This window comes from Cydia splendana, chromosome 6, assembly GCF_910591565.1.
Source record: "Cydia splendana chromosome 6, ilCydSple1.2, whole genome shotgun sequence".
Taxonomy (NCBI): Eukaryota; Metazoa; Arthropoda; class Insecta; order Lepidoptera; family Tortricidae; genus Cydia; species Cydia splendana.
This window is the reverse complement of record NC_085965.1, coordinates 2,067,627-2,087,158: the sequence shown is the minus strand read 5'-3', so window position 1 is coordinate 2,087,158 and position 19,532 is coordinate 2,067,627. Positions and strand designations below refer to the sequence as shown.

At 38.7% G+C, this 19,532-nt stretch overlaps 5 protein-coding genes across 7 annotated transcripts; 3 read left to right on the top strand and 2 right to left on the bottom strand.

Moving 5' to 3' along the window:
• Positions 1–1,573: 1,573 nt before the first annotated feature.
• LOC134791262 (ribosome biogenesis regulatory protein homolog) lies at positions 1,574–4,389 on the bottom strand. The gene is made up of 5 exons (XM_063762243.1): positions 4,168–4,389; positions 3,755–4,033; positions 3,112–3,331; positions 2,352–2,614; positions 1,574–1,787 (listed from the first exon to the last, which is right to left on the bottom strand). The coding sequence occupies exons 1-5, from the start codon at positions 4,314–4,316 to the stop codon at positions 1,637–1,639; spliced, it is 1,062 nt and encodes a 353-aa protein (XP_063618313.1). The 5' UTR covers positions 4,317–4,389; the 3' UTR covers positions 1,574–1,636.
• Positions 4,390–4,767: 378 nt separating this feature from the next.
• On the top strand, positions 4,768–5,792 carry LOC134791821 (INO80 complex subunit C). The gene is made up of 2 exons (XM_063762957.1): positions 4,768–4,989; positions 5,567–5,792. The coding sequence occupies exons 1-2, from the start codon at positions 4,842–4,844 to the stop codon at positions 5,764–5,766; spliced, it is 348 nt and encodes a 115-aa protein (XP_063619027.1). The 5' UTR covers positions 4,768–4,841; the 3' UTR covers positions 5,767–5,792.
• A 1,226-nt stretch (positions 5,793–7,018) lies between these two features.
• LOC134791261 (U3 small nucleolar RNA-interacting protein 2) lies at positions 7,019–8,527 on the top strand. The gene has a single exon (XM_063762242.1). The coding sequence runs from the start codon at positions 7,134–7,136 to the stop codon at positions 8,484–8,486; it is 1,353 nt and encodes a 450-aa protein (XP_063618312.1). The 5' UTR covers positions 7,019–7,133; the 3' UTR covers positions 8,487–8,527.
• A 3,617-nt stretch (positions 8,528–12,144) lies between these two features.
• LOC134791320 (serine/arginine-rich splicing factor 2) lies at positions 12,145–14,998 on the bottom strand. Of its 3 annotated transcripts, XR_010144285.1 has the most exons (5): positions 14,649–14,998; positions 14,422–14,562; positions 13,698–13,880; positions 13,390–13,450; positions 12,145–12,360 (listed from the first exon to the last, which is right to left on the bottom strand). XR_010144285.1 is itself a non-coding variant. In XM_063762334.1 (4 exons), exons 1-3 carry the CDS (start codon positions 14,828–14,830, stop codon positions 13,706–13,708), a joined length of 498 nt encoding a protein of 165 aa, XP_063618404.1. In that variant the 5' UTR covers positions 14,831–14,998; the 3' UTR covers positions 12,449–13,450; positions 13,698–13,705. The 3 variants fall into 3 exon arrangements, 2 of the variants coding, with proteins under 2 accessions (XP_063618404.1, XP_063618405.1); XM_063762334.1 differs by lacking the exon at positions 12,145–12,360 and having other exon boundaries at positions 12,449–13,450; XM_063762335.1 differs by lacking the exon at positions 12,145–12,360 and having other exon boundaries at positions 12,449–13,450; positions 14,440–14,562.
• A 1,402-nt stretch (positions 14,999–16,400) lies between these two features.
• LOC134791820 (protein CFAP276) lies at positions 16,401–18,890 on the top strand. Its single transcript, XM_063762956.1, has 3 exons — positions 16,401–16,726; positions 16,951–17,113; positions 18,473–18,890. The coding sequence occupies exons 1-3, from the start codon at positions 16,527–16,529 to the stop codon at positions 18,611–18,613; spliced, it is 504 nt and encodes a 167-aa protein (XP_063619026.1). The 5' UTR covers positions 16,401–16,526; the 3' UTR covers positions 18,614–18,890.
• The last annotated feature ends 642 nt before the right edge of the window (positions 18,891–19,532 follow it).

The window sequence follows — 19,532 nt, the reverse complement described above, 5'->3', positions numbered from 1 at the left end:
ACCCTTTTACATGAGGTTTTGATGTGGGTCAAAGTTACCCTCCATTGCGTAAAGTAAAAGACACTCTTTAATATTAGTGTTTTTAGTATACTAATATACTTTACCAACATTTAAACACGATGAAGCATTAAACTTCGGCGCCAAAGTCATGCACATAGCCAATATCTGATGATAATAGTGATAGTAGTCGTACATTTTCTTGGTATTTACACTATGCACCCAAAGACTGGAATTGAATTTCTATAGGTTTGTAAAATATTAAACTTTGACAATAAGAAATAGGGGAGACCGAGATCAATTTGAAAATTAAATAATGTTATTGGCAACATGGAACATGGAAATATAAGCTTATCGAAATTCTGAACTGAACCTTAAAAAAAGTTCTAGTTCTAGATTTTGCCAGTGGAGCTGGGTTTCCCCTTCTCGAATTTAGTCAGCTTAGGCCCACTTGCACCTGCCCACTAGTACCCGGGGTTAACCGGTGAAACCGTTAACCCAATGTCAAATTGTACTGGTCACCATGGTAACTCCAGGTTTAACCGGTTAACCCCGGGTTAGTGGAATGGTGCAAGTGGCCCTTAGTGTGTGTAAAGCCCCTGTTCCTCTTGGTGGTAGTGGCAGTCAGTGTCTGTATAATGGTGAACTTGTATTTAGAACGTCCCTTGTTGAAGGAATAAATATTTAACATAAACGAGACTTTTTATTTACCTCACTGAGGTAATACTTGGTGAATGATTGGCTGTTAAAAGCATGAGTCGGAAACCGGTATTTGCTCCATACAAAAATACAGGTATTATTTCGTTGTTTGGTTTATTATCTCACTTTTAATGGGACAATCTAATAAATACAAACTCGTTAATAAATACTTAATTCAGTCCTACGTAAAGAGCATAAAATAATTCAAAATATTGGGCTATTTCGGGGTTTTTTAAAAATACCGGCTCCGAGCCCTGGTTAAAAGTGGGTTGTTCCCAGATGTTACCACTAACGTACAACACAGGTAACGTGATAAATTCTCACCTATTAACCACTGGGAACAGTGTAGTGAAAGTTCGCGCCTAAACGCGGTTTATCTAAGAGGATTTTCGGATTATTCCCAATGGTTACCACCAGTGGTAACAACAGACACAATTAATCACCAAAGTGAGTTGATGGTAACTAGTGGGAATTTTTATTCTTAGTTGTTACCACCAAAATATTGTGTGTACCTTATTACATATTTTAGTTTTAACTACTGAGAAAAATAATTTCCAGTTGTAGTGGGATTTTTCCTCAGTTGTTTTCAGTGGTAAAAGGTTAGAAAAAAAATCTCAGTTGTTTCCATTGGTAACAACTTGGTGGTAACTAGTGGGCATAACCCGATTTTTTTCTGCAAATAGATCCTTGTACAGTCACCTCCAATAATATGTTACACAACGAAGGCCGCAAAAATATCTGACACGATCTTATTTGTAGAGCCATAAGAGCGTGTCACATATTTTTGCGGCCTTCGAAGAGTAACATATTATTGCAGGTGACTGTACAAGTCTTAAAATACAAGGTATAAAGGGTTAAATATTTCAACAATAAAACATTTTGCTAACTCTTAAATACTTTAATGAATAAACATACTTAATGCGAACATTCCATGTGCCCACTACCTCCTCTTCCGGCCGCCGGCCTTCTTGCCGGGGTTGCGCTGGCCGGCGCCCGCCTTCGGCTTCTTGGCGGTGAACTTGCTGGGGTTGCCCGTCTTGCCCTTGCAGGGCTTCCCCTTCGGCTTACTGCTCTTCTTTTCTTCTGATCTCCTGGTAATAGAGAAAATAAAATTATGAAAACTTAGATTGCGAAGTTGAAATAATTTTCTCTATTCTTCGTTCAGGCTTTCAAATCAAAAACAATTTAGTACGTGAAATGACGCGATCCTCAAAAAATAATATTGGATTTAATACTATAGATTGATTTTCAATCTCCAAAATGAATATTTCCTTTATTTCTGCGAAATTTCCCAGAAACTTTTTGGAAACTTTCCTCTATTTGCAGTGCAAATTTAATTCAATCTAGCAGCTTTAAGATCAATGTGAGTAAGACCGTCTACAAGCTCTTTCGTTGCTTTATAACTCTTGACTTTGTACACATACTTCACTTACAGCCGGCAAATTATGGATGGCTTTATCCACGTGATAAAATAACTGTCACTTTTTAACACCATAGGATAGAATGTGACGGACACCGTTTTATCACGCTGTCACGTAGACAAGAACGACCATCATATCCGTACAGGTCTTTAGCGGAGATAAACTTTATATGCCAGCAATAAATTGTATATGCCAGTCTTTCTCACAAAACCAAAAAAAAAAATTTCAACTTACTGCACTTGCTCATTAGCTATATGCTTAGCCACAGCTTTATCCATGTCAATTTTCGGCCGCTTGTTCAATATGCTGTCCAGCAGATTAAGGTTATTCTCCTTCTCAACCTGCGCTGTGGGTACAGGCAGCTTTCTCTTTCTGTCCTTCCCGGGTATAAGTTCGTGGACGCCTTTGCCTCGGGCGTCCTTTTCCTTGGGCAGGCGGTCTTGGAACTTGCCGAGGGAGGCTGTGGATGCTCGGGCGACTGTTGCTGCGGTTGCTAACTGGAATAGTATTTTTATGATAAAATAAAAAAAAACTATTCAATAACATCCCAGACGATGTCATAATGAATATTTATATTCTAGAGTCTGTTCGGAAAGAGAAGAGTCATGTTATGTATTGGGTCCCATACATTTCATGACCCTTCTCTTTCCACACAGACTCTAGTATTAACTCATCCAGAAAATAAGGACAGATGGTCTTGGTGAAACTATAAGGGAAATAATATAAAAGTATCAGTGAACATTTTATATGAAACAGGTGTCTCAGTCTTACCCCTAAAAATAACTCAGGTGTATCTGATTATTCACCTGTTTTGTATGAAAAGGCGTAACATTATATCTTATCTAATGGTGAAAGTTAACACATTCACTCCCAAGAACACGTATGGTTGTTCATTTTGTAATGGAAATGTGGCGCCCGGCACCGAAAGTGTTAAAGGCATGAGATGCTTTCCTGAGAAATCTCTTTTAAACTTAAGTCTACTAAAAACCAGTACCTGATTTGCAGAAGCTTTATCAGACGTGACAGGTAGTCCCACTCTAGGAATCTTGACTTTCTTGGCTCTTGCAATATTCTTGAGCCTCTGCAACTCATTCTTGGCCACTTTCTCGGACTTGGCCTCAGCCTTTTTCTCGTACATGTCTGTCATGGGGTTCAAGTTTTGTGGGACCTCTATTAACCAGTTCTTCTCTTTCTCTGCAGCTGCCTTTTTGAATCTGGAATGTGGGAAAAAAAGAAAATTAAAAATGATCTAAAGGAGCATTCACACAAGTGCTTAAGATTTTTTTCTAAAAATACTAACTGCATTTTACATTCATGCAATAATTATTATTAGAAATTGTCTTTTTGTTTTCGGAAGTGTTTAAAGTGGGCAAAAAGTAGTCTGTTAAAAAACGTTTCAAAGAAAGAAACATTTTTTTTATTATGATACTTGAATGAAATGCGCGAGCCATCTGTATTCCCTGATCAATATGACCTTGGTCTCTTTAAAGCAAGAGTGAATAGGCTATTGCTGAACTGGTGAGCATCTTAGGCCCTGTCTTCACTTTCCATCAGGTGTGACTAGGGCTAATGGCTGATCAGTTTATAAGTATAAAAAAAAGTGTAAGTACACAATAAAAAAATTGTGTAAAACTTACCCATAAAGTGGCACCCATTTCTGCAATTGTTCATCCCATTCAAGTTTATCCTTCTTCTTCTTAGTAATACCCTTGGCTTTGGCAAACTCCTGCCATTTGGTCAGCGGTCTGGGCTTGGGCACCGGCTTGGCTCTTGGTAGTATTGTGGTGGGCTCTGGCAGCTTCACCACTATAGCCTCTTCCACCCTCTCGGTGGGCAGCTCCCAGATCTTGTTGAGTAACAGTTGTGTGTTGTCGCGGGATAAAGATTGTAAGTATTCATCTCTGCTTTTGTTTGCACTGTAAGGAAATTTAATTGATTAAATTAACATTTACTGTAGCTTAAACGTTATATTGAATTAACTAACCAAAAACTTATCTCTAATAGTGGTGATAAGGTAATCAAATTAAAATAGTGACTATCGTCCACTTACTTTAATTTTTTTGTGTCCAAGTCATTTGAGTCAAATGCAAGAAGAGTTCCGATGTCAAATTCTACATCTAAGTGCTTTTCTACAGTGATAGACTTATATTTCTCCGCTTTTTTCTGTTCTTTCTCTAAAATTTCATTAACAATATCCATTTTAGTGCGTAGAATCAACACATTTCACTATATACAAATGTTTAAAGGACTTCCTAACCTAACTTTTTTGACGTTACTGTCAAACACGTGCCAAGCCATTTGAGCTTCGTTAAAAAATGCTCGTATATATGTTTGTTATTTCCTTAGCTAAAAGTATTTTATGAAAGTTATCACTTCCGGTAGTCTCTAGAGTTGCCATGTACACTCAAAATTATCCAAATTTGGTAAATATTGTATAAAAGGCATTTTTTGTGTAGCATTACCACATAAAATACCGTAAATTTTATTGGTGATTTAAGTCTCAAATTACTATTTCATGCACTAATAAATGTCGAAAATTGTTAAATATAGTCGCAAAAGTATGTTTCTGGTTTTTACAATTGTTGAGACGCGCATTGGATAAGCGTTTTTTAAAACTTGGAGCTGGTATTATTTTATCTGTCATAACAAACCCTTGAAGTGATCGAGAATTCAACGAAATAAATTGAAAATATAAGTTTAAATTAACAATATTGTGTTTAAATCATGACTACTAATGCAGATAAAGTGTACAGCTTTAAAACAGAAAACAAATTCTTAGTCAAGAGTGGCTGCAAAAAGCGCATGTGGAGATCTTTGAAACAAATTCTTACTGCAGAACGAGCATTACCATGGCCAAACGATATTGTGCTTTGTAAGTGTTTTCTATTTTAAATAAGTGCAGTATAGACTAGAGATGCACCGGATATCCGGTAACTATCCGGTATCCGGCCTATCCGGCCATTATTTTAATATTCGGCCGGATACCGGTTAGTGACATACTATCCGGCCGGATACCGGATAGTAACATTTCTTGATTTCGGAGTTAACAAAATTGGATTTAAGAAACAGTCACGGTCATAAATTCATAATCGTACTCGTTTATTAATATAAAACAATTTAAACATTCCACTCACTTGCACGCGCGAATGTTCACTAGGAAACAGGTCAAATTAAAATTAAAAATAAATTAAATGAGCGTATATGTCAATGTCAAAACTGATGGTAGACATACTGAAATACTGAAATGTAGGTATAATTCCGCCGGCCGAATATTCGGCGGCCGGATACCGGATATTCGGCCGATAGGCAGGCCGGATATCCGGTATCCGGTATCCGGCCAAACAACTATCCGTTGCATCTCTAGTATAGACATTTCTAGCTCGCCAGCCATTAAGAAAAAAAATTAATCACGCTCTTGTGTTTTATGGACCATGTTGTTATATTTACAGATTATTCAATAAATGCTCCACCAACATTCAAGCCAACTAAGAAGTACTCGGACATCTCAGGCCTCCCCGCTCCCTACATGGACCGCCATTCCAAACTGTACTACAGCAATGCGGAGGAATTTGCAACGGTGAGGAGTTTACCCATGGACATAACCGCTGGCTACCTGCAGTTAAGAGGAGCAAACACTATTGTTGGATAAGGACTGGAATAGAATAACTCTTGTAAAGACTGGTTTGATGTAATTGAAGCTATACATATGTAACAAGGAGAGGATTATTTAAATGACCTGAAGATTGATGTGAGAATTTGAAAAATAGAAATGTATTGATAGAATAAGAGCAGAATGTATACATTGAATTGAATTTCTCTTTTCCTGTTATTATTGTAATGTACAAACCAGTACCCCATTCGTATACATATATTGTCATAATGTGTAATGTGAATAAGTAATAGTACTAGGTACAGAAGACTCACTCTCTAACAAAACGCGTCTGTTACGATCAGGACCAAACATCGGATTCTAGGGGGCAAGTTGTATGACGGGATCCCTATCCTCCGTCATACAATTTGCCCCCTAGAATCCGATGTTTGATCAGGACAGATATGCCCGCTAGGTGGCGACAGCGCCACGCGCGGCTTATGGCTAGCCACCAAAATTGGTGTAGAACGGATGTACTTTTAGCAACCTGTAGCAAAGTGACGAAATCGCGGAGTGAGCCACGCCTGATACTGCTAGGAACCATGCTAATGGTGGTTGTTGTACAACAACCTACAGGATTAAGTTTACTCATGGTCCATTGTAATGAGGTGTAGCATGGGTATAGCTGTAGTGACCAGTATCATGAACTGGTTGCTCTGTATATCACTACACCTTATAAAACAAAGTCCCCCGCCGCATATGGCTGTATCTCTGTATGTACCTATAGTTCGTTTTTTTTAGCATTAGAAATAAGGTAAACAATCTTGATGTGTCTTTTAATTGAAAAACACATTTTAAAAATAAGTTACGGCAAATATGTAACAATTATGAATCTAATGCGATCATTTATATTCTTCTGCTTTCATAAGTAATAGTTATTGATTTTTAAAAAGCGATTTTCAATTAAAAGACTTCAAGATCGCTTACCATCTTTCAAGTTCTTTCTAATGCTAAAAAAAACGAACTATATGTTCGCGATAAACTCAAAAACTACTAAACGGATTTACATGCAGTTTTCACCTATCAATAGAGTGATTCTTGAGGAAGGTTTAGGTGTATAATTTGTTAACCCGTACGAAGCCGGGTAGGATCGCTTGTTGTTTAATAAACTTCCTTTTCATATTAATCGAAATCAGTTCCTAATTAAATAAATAAAAGTATTAATTTAGCACGTCTTATACTATTCCTCGAACAGACCTATTTTGACAGTATTTCAGTGGTTGTCACGGTTGTCAGTTGCAGTTGTCAAACTCAAATGTGACAAACGTCATTAACGTCAACGAAAGTCGCCTACACGTGTGGTTATCGGAATTAATTTTGCGATTTCTTAATAAAAATATAGGATTGGAGGAAGCAAATTTAGAGAAATGTCTTCATCATTCTTCTTAAAAGGAAAATCAAGGCAAGTCCACAAAAGAAAGGGCGAGAAAATCAAGAAAATTAAACCGAAGAGACAAGATGTTTCTAACCTCGAAAACGGCCACGATTCCTCAGGCAGTGATGTAGATTTTAAGAAGTTTTCCGACGCTGAGGAATCCGAAAGTGACCATGAAACAGCGGAGCAGAAGAAACTGCGGCTCGCGAAGAAGTATCTACAAGAAATAGAGAAAGAAGAAGCGAAGCGTGCAGAGCTAAAGGAGGTGGACGACGACGCGATCGGGAAGCGTTTGCAAAGGGACTACTTAGAACAGAAGGGTAAACTACGCGTGGAAGTAGCGGACAATTACGTGGCTCCTGCTGAGAGTGATATTAGATTGATTCGTGCCCGAGAACACAAGCTACCTTTGACTTGTGTGTGCGTGAGCAGTGACGGTCAATTCGCATTCACAGGCAGCAAGTGCGGCACTATAGTCAAGTGGGGGATCAAGGAGAAGCGGAAACTCGGCAGCCTGACCTTCAAAACACATTCCAAGTATATGAATGGATGTGTATCAGCAGTAGTCCTATCCTCAGACACGAAATACCTTGCATCCTCAGATGAATCTAAAGATGTGCAAATATGGGACCCCATTACATTGAAACACGTTCATACCTTCAGAGGCCATAAAGACAAAGTGACTGGACTTGTGTTTAGGAAAAATACTCATGAATTGTATACAGCAAGCAAAGACCGGTCTATAAAAATTTGGTCTTTAGATGAAATGGCTTATGTTGAATCATTATTTGGTCACCAGTCTTCAATTACATCTATTGATGCATTGACCAGAGAAAGAGCAATATCGGCTGGTGGTAGAGACGCTTCAGTTCGGATATGGAAGATAGTAGAAGAATCACAGTTAATATTCAATGGACCAGTAGGTAGCTTGGATGAAGTAAAACTTTTAGATGAGGAGCATTTTGTATCAGGAAGTGACAATGGCTCCTTGTGTGTTTGGAGTGTGTTGAAAAAGAAACCACTGTGCACCGTTACAGAGGCCCATGGCTCTGAAAATAATGTACCTAGATGGATAACAAGTTTAGCTACATTGTTAAACTCCGATGTGTTTGCATCGGGTTCCTATGATAACTTTATTAGGTTATGGAAAGTCAGTGATGCATATAGAAAAGTATCACCTATGTTTAGTATAGAAATCAATGGTTTTGTGAATTCCATGCATTTTACTAGTGACGGGACTCAGTTGTATGCAGCCATTGGTCAAGAACACAAGTCAGGGAGATGGTTCAAAGTAGGGAGTGCCAAGAATGGTGTGTTAGTTGTAAATTTTAATATTAAGTCATAGTATGTTGTTAATTATAAAACAATGAATCATTTTATTTTTCAGTTTGTAGTTTTACTTTCTCTACCTTATACTATGCATGTGCAGGGGTGCGAAACTCCTGACTTCGGCCAAACTCTGCTACGCTCGGCTCAGCATTGCTCCGCGCAATTATTAGGGTTGACACAACTTGACGTCCCTTTGCGTGCACGACCACAGATAAGATAATGGCTTGAATTTTGACAACCCTAAATAGCCGAAAGGGATAGTGCCATATATTAGAAAGGGGTCATCCATTAATTACGTCACACGTTTAGGGGGAGGGAGGGGGTCAAGAAAATGTGACATATTGTGACATGGGGGAGGGGGGAGACACAAACTTTGTGACGTCACTTTAACTTCATCAGTAACCGAAATTTTTTTTTAAATTATTTTATTCGCTGTACATTTAAATAACAAGTTTTTAAAACGATAATCGTTTTTATTCTTTTAATTTTCTTTCCTAAGCAGTTTTGGGTTATAAAATTACTAATATTTATATCGTCAAAAATATTTTGATAAAATATTAATAATACTTAGGTACTTACTTAATTCGATTTGGCGATTTCGTAGAAAAAATGTGACGTCACACTAGGGGGGAGGGGTTTGCCAAATGTGACCAAATGTGACAAGGGGGGGGGGAGGGGTCAAAAAACCTAGAAATTCGTGTGACGTAATTAATGATGACCCCAAAGGGACAGCATGATTCGACCCTGAACCGCTGTCAAACTTCGGTTTTGTAGGAAGTTTCCTTTCTGTACGGTAGTACTATTATTTATTCAGTGGCATGGGCATATATGGAGGCATGGGCCTCCAATCCAACACCATTTATGATCCCAAGTAAGGTTGACCTGCACTGATCTGCCTACATGATGAAACTTATATTTTATTAAATTAAATACATATATTTCTGAACATACACTCATGAACAAATTTAGAGGAACACAAAATAAAAGGTAAACTAATTTAGAAGTTACTTTAGGTGCTGTAATCCAGTAGTTAAACCTTTTTTTTGCGTTCCTCTCAATTTATCCGTGGGTATACAGTGTGGAAAGATAAGTCGGGCCCTGGAGGGAAACTACCTTAAATCCTTAAGCTGGCTCATTTTACTTAAAGGAGACATTCCTTTATTTTTAAAAAGAAACAAAACTGCATTCGAAGATTTTTCTTTTTTCTTCAATTTCGCTTGTCTAAAAATATTCGGGTGAAGGGGTGATCCATTAATTACGTCACACGTTTAGGGGGAGGGAGGGGGTCAAGAAAATGTGACATGGGGGAGGGGGGAGTCACAAACATTGTGATGTCACTTTAACTTCATCAGTAACCGAAAATTTAATTTATATTTTTTTATTCGCTGTACAGTTAAATAATGAGATTTTGGATGTAACTTTCGTTGTGTTATAAAATTACTAATATTTATATATCAAAAATATTTTTTTATTAAAAAAATAATGCCGACTTAATATTGTCGATTTCGTTGAAAATAAAATTGCCTAAAATGTGACGTTACACCAGGGGGGGAGGGGTTTGCAAAATGTGACCAAGTGTGACAAGGAGGGGGGGAGGGGTAAAAAAACCTAGAAATTCGTGTGACGTAATTAATGGATGATCCCTAAGTACTAAATATTCGATTTTATGGATATTTTGTACGACAGACGAGTGTAAGGTAAGACCTAATGTTTCTTGGAGAAATGTTATCATTAACATTATCTGTATCGACTAGTAGAAAAAAATAGCGAGTGTTTATATTTTTGAAGTTTTACTCGGTTCGATTCCCGGTCCAGACAAGCGAATTTTTAAAAATCTTTAAATGCAGTTTTATCTCTTTTTAAAAATAAAGGAATGTCTCCTTTAAGTAAAATGAGCCAGCTTAAGGATTTAAATTAGTTTCCCTCCAGGGCCCGACTTATCTTTCCACACTGTATATCAATAGGGTTACCTACAAAAATATTGTCATGGATATTTTTAATTAATTTTTCATATTTAACTGATTTGCCAACCGAACGAACCGAGTTCCAATGGAAAGTAAGGGAGCGTGCAAGAACTGTAGGCGGCAGCACAGGAGCCCCCTTTTTATTGGCGCGAATTGTAAATGCCATGTTACTATGGGCTTTTTGCTATGGGCTACGATACCGCTTACCATCTTGCATGTTTATTGTTTGTAGAGCAGTATATCTCGCGCCTTCACTTGCTACAGGCAGGCAGGTAATATAAGTAAAGAAAGAGTGGTAACTCCATACATCAGTTTTACTTCCAAAACGAGAGTTATTTCGTAGTCGACATCTAACGTCAAGTAGTGGAACTATCAGTACACCTACTTGACACCAGATGTCACAAGTGTCGCTACTGACGAAAAACAGGGATCGGCAAATTCGGGCTCTTCAGGATACACAAACAAACAATAACAGACCAAAATGTTGTGAATATTGGACTTTTATTTCTTGATAACTTCGACTGCGGTTGCTCTCAAGTTTGCCGACCCCTTTTTGGAGCATTTAGCTGCAGAAGCTAAACTTTTGTTATCAATTCTAGCCCTGCCGGCTGTACATGGTCACAGAATAAATAATAGTACTGAAGACTCACTCTCTAACAAAACGCGTCTGTTACGATCAGGACAGATATGGCCGCTAGGTGGCGACAGCGCCACACGCGGCTTATGGCTAGCCATCAAAATTGGTGTGGAACGGATGTACTTTTAGCTACCTGTAGCAAAGCGACGAAATCGCGGAGTGAGCCACGCCTGACATGGTTGGATTAATTATTTCTTGTTATTCTGTCCCGTCAGGCCGTCAGCCAGGGGGCTGCCCATAAATTACGTCATCGATTTATGACCCCCCCCCCCTAAAATCATGCTTCGAGTGACCCCGTTTCCTCCTACGTCATGCTACCATCATCCGATGTCCAGACCCCCCCCAATTTATGAATAGCGCCTAGGGCACAATAGTACTACTGTTGTAACATGTTTAGTTACCTACTAACATGCTTGGCAGATGGCCCAATTTGGCCTTACGTTAATTTAAAAAAAATCCAATTTTAGTGACTTAGGAAGGGGGGGGGGGGGGGTGTCTGGACATAGGATGATGGTAGCATGAAGTAGGAGGAAACGGGGTCATTCGAACCATGATTTTTGGATGATTTTAGGGAAGAGGGGTCAAAAATCGATGACGTAATTTATAGACAGCCCCAAACGTGTAATGTAACCATGGCAAAAGTTGATTCAACCCACCCACATGTTACAATACCATCGATACGAAAATGATGGAGGATCTTTGTATCTGTAGTGTTTACAAATAAAACAAAATCACTCGTGTTAACTCTATTTTATTTACGACATTTTAACCTACATACAGAATCCAAGTCCCAGGTGTCCTCTCGATGTCTTCTCTCTTGCAACTTCAAAAATCTTCAACCTACTCTAAATAAAATCTCGAAAGAAAATATATGGGTGTACTAAGCTAACTCGCATCGGCGGGGGGCGTAGTCCTGTACATGAAACCTAGACGCATCTGGAAAGTCTGCAAACACAGCAATCAGCGGGAAACCGCCACAGCAGGCCAGCGGCACCTGCTCGCGGCCTGCCAAACAAATGCAAACGTTAGTCCGCGATCACCAGCACAGCATCTGTCATTACTAGTTTCTAACTTCAAAAAAGTAAATTTTTTAATTTATTAGGAATAAATGCTGTTTAAAAAATACTGTTAAACGTATGGGTCATATAAGTACCTACGTGAGACAAGTCTGGTTGGTCAATAATATAAAAATTTTACTCATAACTTTATGAACAGCAACAACAGCAAAACAGCAGTTGTCGGCTCCGCAACCCCCCTCGCCCCGCCTCCCCGCACCCTCCACACCCGCGCTCCGCGCCCTGAGCACACACATACATACGTTAATATTGTACTACACAAACACTGTTCAATTGACCATCCGTGGACCTTTGTTTTGACAGTAAGGTTTACGAATTGCCAGCTAACAGTGTGCACGATGGTACATTACAATTAAAATTTCAAGCTAAAATAACATGTCCTTGTTCATACAATTAATTACACTTTCAAAGCATATTGCTATCATAATAGATTTTATGTGGGTCATTTCCAGCAAAAAAGTTACTTATTTTTGGATGTCAGTTAGCCATGGGTGCTACTGCTTAAAATGCAATTACAAATTATTGACTGAAAATGGTCCAATTTGTATTTTGATTGTGATTTATCAAATTACGAAAGCGTAGGTAAGTATGTGAACTTCTTGTAAGTTTTTGACTAATTTGTTCATTTCAAGGGCATAGTACCTTAGCGGAATTAATAATTTCGAAATTATACAAAAAGAAAAGTGAACTGAAAGGCATTTGGTTGTTAATTTCTGTTACCACACATCATGAGGGTGTCCCAAAAAGTCCCAATTTAGCCCATAATGCCCACGGGTAGTACATGATCTCCTGGGTAATGATTCTAACCTGAAATATATCTAAGGACCTTTATGGTCACACCTAATTGGTGATTAATTAATTACACAAACTGATGAATTATTATTTTATACATTTCTAAATACACAATTATATTCTCCTTAAATAGATTTTTTGAGAATCACACAACACAATACACAAGTATTTGTGTCTAGGAGCCTTATTTAAATGTAGTAAAATAATTAGAACAAAACTTGAGCCTAATTACACAAATTAAAAATCATTCGGGAAAATTTGGTATCTGATAAGTTATCAACTTGCTACATAACAGTCTGATAATGCAAATAATAAAAAAAAGAAGACAAAATCATTAAGAGTTGTTGTTAATCTAAGTTAAGAACTTAAAAGGTAATTTGTTACGTTAAAATTTGCCACTATGTCGGACATAGTTAGGTCTGTGGGGCTAGAGTAAGTGAGAGCTAGTACCTTGGCCGAAGAGTGCACGAGATAGCTGGCACAGCTTCAGCTCTAAACCGGTACTCTCAACCTGGAACAAAAAAGCATGTTTAGTCAATATAGAAAGATCCTTGTCTTTTAGAAGAACTGGAAGCTGCCAATGTAAGCAATTGAAAGTTTTGGGGTATTTAACTTGACTGCAATATGCAACAGTATTTTATAGAAGTGAATAATTATATAAAATATATAAGAAACAGATTCAATGATCAGAATTTCTAAATTATTTTTGTACCTTTGCCAAAAAACATTGGATTTGAATAAATAGTTGAAAAACTTACTCAGCACTTCAATGCCTGGAGCGGGACCTGGAATGCGAGCGGCTGCGGGAGCGGCCGCGCGAGCTCTTGGAGTCCGAGCGGCTGCGGCTGCGCGAGCGCGAGCGGCTGCGAGAGTACGAGCGCTTGCGCGAGCGCGAGCGAGACCGGGAGCGGCGGCGCGAGCGAGACCCGGAGCGGGATCCGCTGGAAATATATATTGGTCAGTTGCAGTTTATGCAGTCCTCACACTGATGTGGATACACACACTACTCTGGTGAGTGACAGCGCTGTGAATGTAGTTATGTCGCCCGCTCGCACACCGGAGCGGCGTGCAGATCCCCATCTAATGTGAAGATTGCTTTGTCACATTAATTCAATCCTGTGCCGAGCTTCAGGTGAGTGATGTCCTAAATAATACAGACAAACATATTTATTTAAAAACATTATCATCTACAAAGCAATAAGAATTAATGAGTTTGTTTATCTGTAAAATATCATTACTTGTTGATTATATGGTGATTATAATGTTAATAATGGTTCTTTTATCTTGTGCCCCATTTGACACACGGATTTGAAGACTAGACGGTGGTAGACTGTTAATAAATTAATTTACCTCTTCAAAAGAGTATACAAGAAAATATGAAGGATTTGTAGCCAATCCTATCAATTGCTATATAATTAAAAAAAATCTTAGTCATGGTCATAAAATAAATTTGACAGAACACGGTAGGCTACAACACCGTACCTGCGTCTGCGGTCGTACCGGCTTCTGTAGGGCGACGAAGGCCTTCCGTAGCGAGCCATCTGCACTCGAAGCTCCCTTCCGTCCAGCATACGCCCGTCGAGCGAGTCCAGCGCTTCCTCCGCATCGCGTCGATCGTAAAACCTACAACAAACAACCAAAGCAAGGTTAACCCAAGCGTGGCCATTTTATGCCGGCAAAAATCATTAGTAATAACGACAAAATAATACCTGACAAAAGCGAATCCTCTGCTTTCCCTTGTGTAACGATCACGGGGAATATAAATGTCGCCTACTTCCCCACACCTTTCGAAAACGCGGCGTAAATCTTCAGGCGTAGTACGATATGTGAGATTGTCCACTTTCAACGACACCATGCCGTCAATACGCGGCGGAGGTCTTCCGTAACTCATTTTGAACTTACTTAACGTTCACTAATATAAAATAAAATAGTTTTCACTGCAGATAATTGAAACTATTATTTTAATAAAATGGCGTCCTGAGAACACGCAACTTATGACTCCATTGAAAGAAAAATGGCGTCGGTGCGGTGCGGTGCGCATTTGATTTGATGCGGTGGTCGCCGAGTTGCCATGTACTGTCTTAAAAAATCCCATTTTTAAGAAATGAATTAAAGTAAATGAAATTTAAAAGCATTGTAATGCAGTAGTACAATTTCGAAATATAAGTAAAGTAATTTAAGTTTGTATGTTTATTACGATAAACGACATAGTGCTTTTTTAACTAATTTGTTTCACGTTAACAGGTGGCTAAAAAAACCTTCTATTTAAATTATCTTTATAAGCAAGCTGCAACACTGAGCTTAAGTGGGAAACGGAAGTGATCACTCATCACAAACATGGTGTTACCACTTTAGCAATGGGTAGTGACTGGTAGTGACCGTATGCGCTGGTTTCCTAGGAATCCTAGGATAGCGGTGCCGTCATATAGCGGCCGTCTCCATACAATATACTACGACATTATATTATATTATTCGTATATTAAAAGTATTTCCAAGCATCCCGGGTAGTGATGTGCCGTGGGAATTTCCCGGGAACAAGGAATATTCCCATATGGGAAATTCCTGGGAAATTTCCCGGTGTTCCCGGGAAAATTCCCCAAACAGGGGAATATTGAAACAGATTAAGTGTATTACAATTTTAATTAAAGCTAGCTATAACGACAAGTAACTGCGTTTAGTAAAATAAAGTAGCCAAAAACCGTAAAATGCAAAGTGGCTTCCCAAAAAAACTTGGAATGTGGATTTGCTTACAACATTCGACACTTTGGATGTTTCAAAAAAATATATGGCATCACTTTAAGCCCCCGATGTACCTGAATGCGAAGTCAGATCATTTCGACATTTTCTCCATACAAATAGATACTTATAAAAAAATTTTTTTTTCTCCAAAAAAATAAATGGTTACAGATTTTTTTTATTACATATTTTGATAATGTAATGCAAAAACATTCACAAGAACCCGTCCTTGACACTCGTATGTAGAAGAATTTCTTGGTAAAAAGCTTACGGAACTCCACTATTCTTATTAATACCTAACTTATTTTGACCCTGATTAAACTGTGATGATTTGTATCGATTTTGTTGAATAATGGCATATTATTGTAAAAAAAATATATTTTGGCCTAGAAATCATTCCCAGCAACTATGGGAAATTTCCCAGGAAGAGTGGGAAATTTCCCGGGAAGAATGGGAAATTTCCCGGGAGTATAGGGAATTTCCGTAGGCGGATGAGATACAGTTTATAATATTTAAAAAAAAGTTTAAGATGCTAAGTGTTGACTGAATTTCTGATAATAAAATAGTATATCTATGCGTTATTTCAAAATTCCTCTACTTTCCCTTCATATGGGAAATTTCCCGGGAACGTTTCCGGGAAATTTCCCACCAAGGGAATTTTCCCGGGAACGGCACATCACTAATCCCGGGTATAGAATACAGCGAATGCATCTCCTTGGTTTTCACTTTGTAGGTTGTTTGGGTACAGCCATCCGTTGCTATGCAACAGCATTAAATGTTATTATTTCGGTAATGAGTTTCAAATTGGGGTAATTTTATTTAATTTCGTTAAATTATAACAGTGAATCACCATGACTGCTAAAGACGAAGGTGGTGAAGTTAAGCAAGTGAGAAATAAAAAGCTCCTCCCTGATCTGAGGAAGGAGGGCGTACTAACCAAAGAAATAATCCTTGCTACAAAAGAAAAGCACCAAGGTTCGACTGGATATCGGTTGTTCTCTCATCACACACTCGCTAGTGTAAGAAGAATGAGCTACTTCCACCCGTTCCAGTAAGTTTTATTCAATAATATGTATTAAGTAATATAAGTTGACGACCGGTCTGGGCGGGCTGGCCTTGTACTACTGACCCTGCCTATGAAACCGAAGGTTCAGGATTGGTTCAGGACGCAGTTATGAGTGAAAGTGAGAAACAGATTTAAGCTGAGCAGACCAAGTGGTGATCTGGTACGCCCGTCTGTTAGCACGATTAATTTGATACTCTGTCTTTTCGCAGCATTCCAGACGACAGTCTGGACATAGTGCTAGCGGCCACATACAACCACACGACGGAACGGTTCGCAGACAAGGAGGACCTATACCTCCAGCCGGAGACCATCGGCTGCGACACCTGGCGCAGGCTGAGGAACACGTGCGATTATCACACTCCTGTTGTTTTAGTAAGTTTTAAATCACCTTATCCATATAAACCAAACCTGTCTAAGAGCGGGCTGTACTTTTCAATCTAAGAGCTCTTCTTTACTAAAAGGTTCTCATTATCATCCTCCTCGCGATGTCCCGGCTTTTTGCCACGGCTCTTAGGAGCCTCTGATCTGCTTCGCAACTAACCCTTCGAGTGGCATTGTCCTCCTCGAGGTCTCTACGGTAAGTGGCGGTGGCCGCGAGACGGACAGACATAACAAGCCGGTTGAGTGGCGCAGCCATTTTGGAAAAATATACATCAAGTGGCGGGGCCTCAACGGGTGATCATCGCGAATTTGACGCGTGTTAGAAATATGACCGTTTCCCAAAAAAAATGTATGAATGATATATATAAACTATATATCACTGAATTCAGCATAAAATGGGTTATTTGATTGTGTACCAATGAATTCTATTCTATTTATGTGAATTATGCTAGACTTGTTCTAATCTCATATTACCAATTTTTTTCTACTTTCATGTAAAAATACGTATAATTACGAAATAAAACAATTGATTGTAGAAAAAGCAATCTTTATGACAATACAATACATTTAACACGATTCACACAGTTTATTTCACTTTTTATCAGTGCGTATTCCGTTTGAATGTTCGCGGCTCGACGACGGTCGGCGCGTAATGGGCGAGGTGGGGCAGGAACATCACGTCATTTCTAACAAACTTTGTTTTACGCGGGAATTCGACCGTTAGTGAATACCATCCTTGTTTATTGACGAATGCATCTTGCAAGAGTGAGCAAGCAAGGCATAGTTTTAACGGTTTTATTTTAGGCGCGAAATGCAGCGTCGCACAGATGCCGCGAGACGGTCTCTGCCAATTACGGGCTTGTTATGACCGAACCTTCTCGCAGCCTCTGCCACGCAGAGGCATATTTAAAAAAATGGCCGCGCCATTTCTCCTATCGTTCAACCGGAGGTGCTGCCACCCGAAGGGCTAATCTAATACCTTTAAACGAGCAATTCTTGTTTATTCATTTATTTATATGTATATATAATTCTGGGATCTCGGAAACGGCTCTAACGATTTCGATGAAATTTACTATATGGGGGTTTTCGGGGGCGATAAATCGATCTAGCTAGGTCTTATCTCTGGAAAAACGTGCATTTTTGAGTTTTTATATGTTTTCCGAGCAAAGCTCGGTCTCCCAGATATTCTCAATTAGATCACAAATACTCTATTGCACACCTCAATACAGAAAACAATAATACAGTGATTACAACAACTCAATAAGAGGTAAACCGGCGGTCTTATTGCTAAAAAGCACCAAGACCAGCGATAAACGATTCTATAATTCTAATGTTTATATGTTATTACAGGATCACCCGCTATACCGCGGCGGGCTGACCGAGCGGCGCTCGCCATTCAGCGTGAAGCTCATGAACTCCGGCGTGCACTCGTCGCAGACCAATCCCGGCTATAGCCGCAAGCCGGCCGGCGGCGCCATTTTCTTCTACTAATAACCCATGCATAAATAAAAAAGTTGAGCAAATCCTTTTTGTACATTCTGGCAACCCAGCTTTGTCAGCAGATAAAGGCGCGAATTTCAATCAATCATGGCTTCCGTTCAGAAGCTAAAATATCTGTAGTTTTTCAGATTAGGTCATAACTTGTTTATATTATTTGGTGTTGTGCCAGCCCATAAGATATAACGACTTGTATTTTTTTTTGTTATGCTTTGAATGTCCAATCAACCTTGTCTGCTAATGCTAACTATACTTTGTAAATATTGTACCTAATCATATTGCAATTATTTGTTTTCATATCTAATTGTAGTTATTATTATCATTAGGAGAGAGAATATGGTTTTGTTTCCTGTAGTTGGCTTTTTCACTGCCGGTGCTTGTTTTTTTCTTTTTTACACGGTAGCCCCAAAAAAGTATAATGATGATTAATATATTAAAGCCCCCTCCACACTCGTGCGCGAGTGTGGAGCGGGGAGCCCAGTCAAACAAGTTTGTCAGTAGGAAGAGGCGCGAAATTCAAATTGCAAAAAACAAAAGTGGTAAAAAAGGTCACAATATATAAAAATGGCAAAAAATAAAAGAAACCTCAATTATAGTCTGTCAAGCCATTTCCATAAGAAAGCGACAAATTTAAAAAATGTAGGCGCAAAGAGATCGTCCCATATACAATTTGAATTTCTCTCCTTTTTCTACTGACAATATTATAAATCTTAAAAAAAGGTGGCAAAAAAAAAAGATTCGTACTTAGGTACTTCAAACGAACTTCAATCGTTGTCATTAGGTCGTCATCAATCACCTTTTTCGCGCTTTATAATAGTTATTACGATATTCGCACGTGTATCGTACAACGTATTAAAGTACATATGGCCCTTTAAACTTTTGACATCGCACGAAAAGTGCTATTTTACGCACT

Excerpts from the sequence above, each read along its gene's own strand:
- LOC134791262 (XM_063762243.1), bottom strand. The coding sequence starts at position 4,316 with ATGGATATTGTTAATGAAATTTTAGAGAAAGAACAGAAAAAAGCGGAG. Across the intron at positions 2,615-3,111 it reads ATAAAGCTTCTGCAAATCAG|TTAGCAACCGCAGCAACAGT; the intron begins GTACTGGTTTTT and ends ATACTATTCCAG. Across the intron at positions 1,788-2,351 it reads ATAGCTAATGAGCAAGTGCA|GAGATCAGAAGAAAAGAAGA; the intron begins GTAAGTTGAAAT and ends CTCTATTACCAG.
- LOC134791821 (XM_063762957.1), top strand. The coding sequence starts at position 4,842 with ATGACTACTAATGCAGATAAAGTGTACAGCTTTAAAACAGAAAACAAA. Across the intron at positions 4,990-5,566 it reads GCCAAACGATATTGTGCTTT|ATTATTCAATAAATGCTCCA; the intron begins GTAAGTGTTTTC and ends TTATATTTACAG.
- LOC134791261 (XM_063762242.1), top strand. The coding sequence starts at position 7,134 with ATGTCTTCATCATTCTTCTTAAAAGGAAAATCAAGGCAAGTCCACAAA.
- LOC134791320 (XM_063762334.1), bottom strand. The coding sequence starts at position 14,830 with ATGAGTTACGGAAGACCTCCGCCGCGTATTGACGGCATGGTGTCGTTG. Across the intron at positions 14,563-14,648 it reads AGAGGATTCGCTTTTGTCAG|GTTTTACGATCGACGCGATG; the intron begins GTATTATTTTGT and ends TGTTTGTTGTAG. Across the intron at positions 13,881-14,421 it reads CGGTACGACCGCAGACGCAG|CGGATCCCGCTCCGGGTCTC; the intron begins GTACGGTGTTGT and ends ATATATTTCCAG.
- LOC134791820 (XM_063762956.1), top strand. The coding sequence starts at position 16,527 with ATGACTGCTAAAGACGAAGGTGGTGAAGTTAAGCAAGTGAGAAATAAA. Across the intron at positions 16,727-16,950 it reads AGCTACTTCCACCCGTTCCA|CATTCCAGACGACAGTCTGG; the intron begins GTAAGTTTTATT and ends GTCTTTTCGCAG. Across the intron at positions 17,114-18,472 it reads ATCACACTCCTGTTGTTTTA|GATCACCCGCTATACCGCGG; the intron begins GTAAGTTTTAAA and ends ATGTTATTACAG.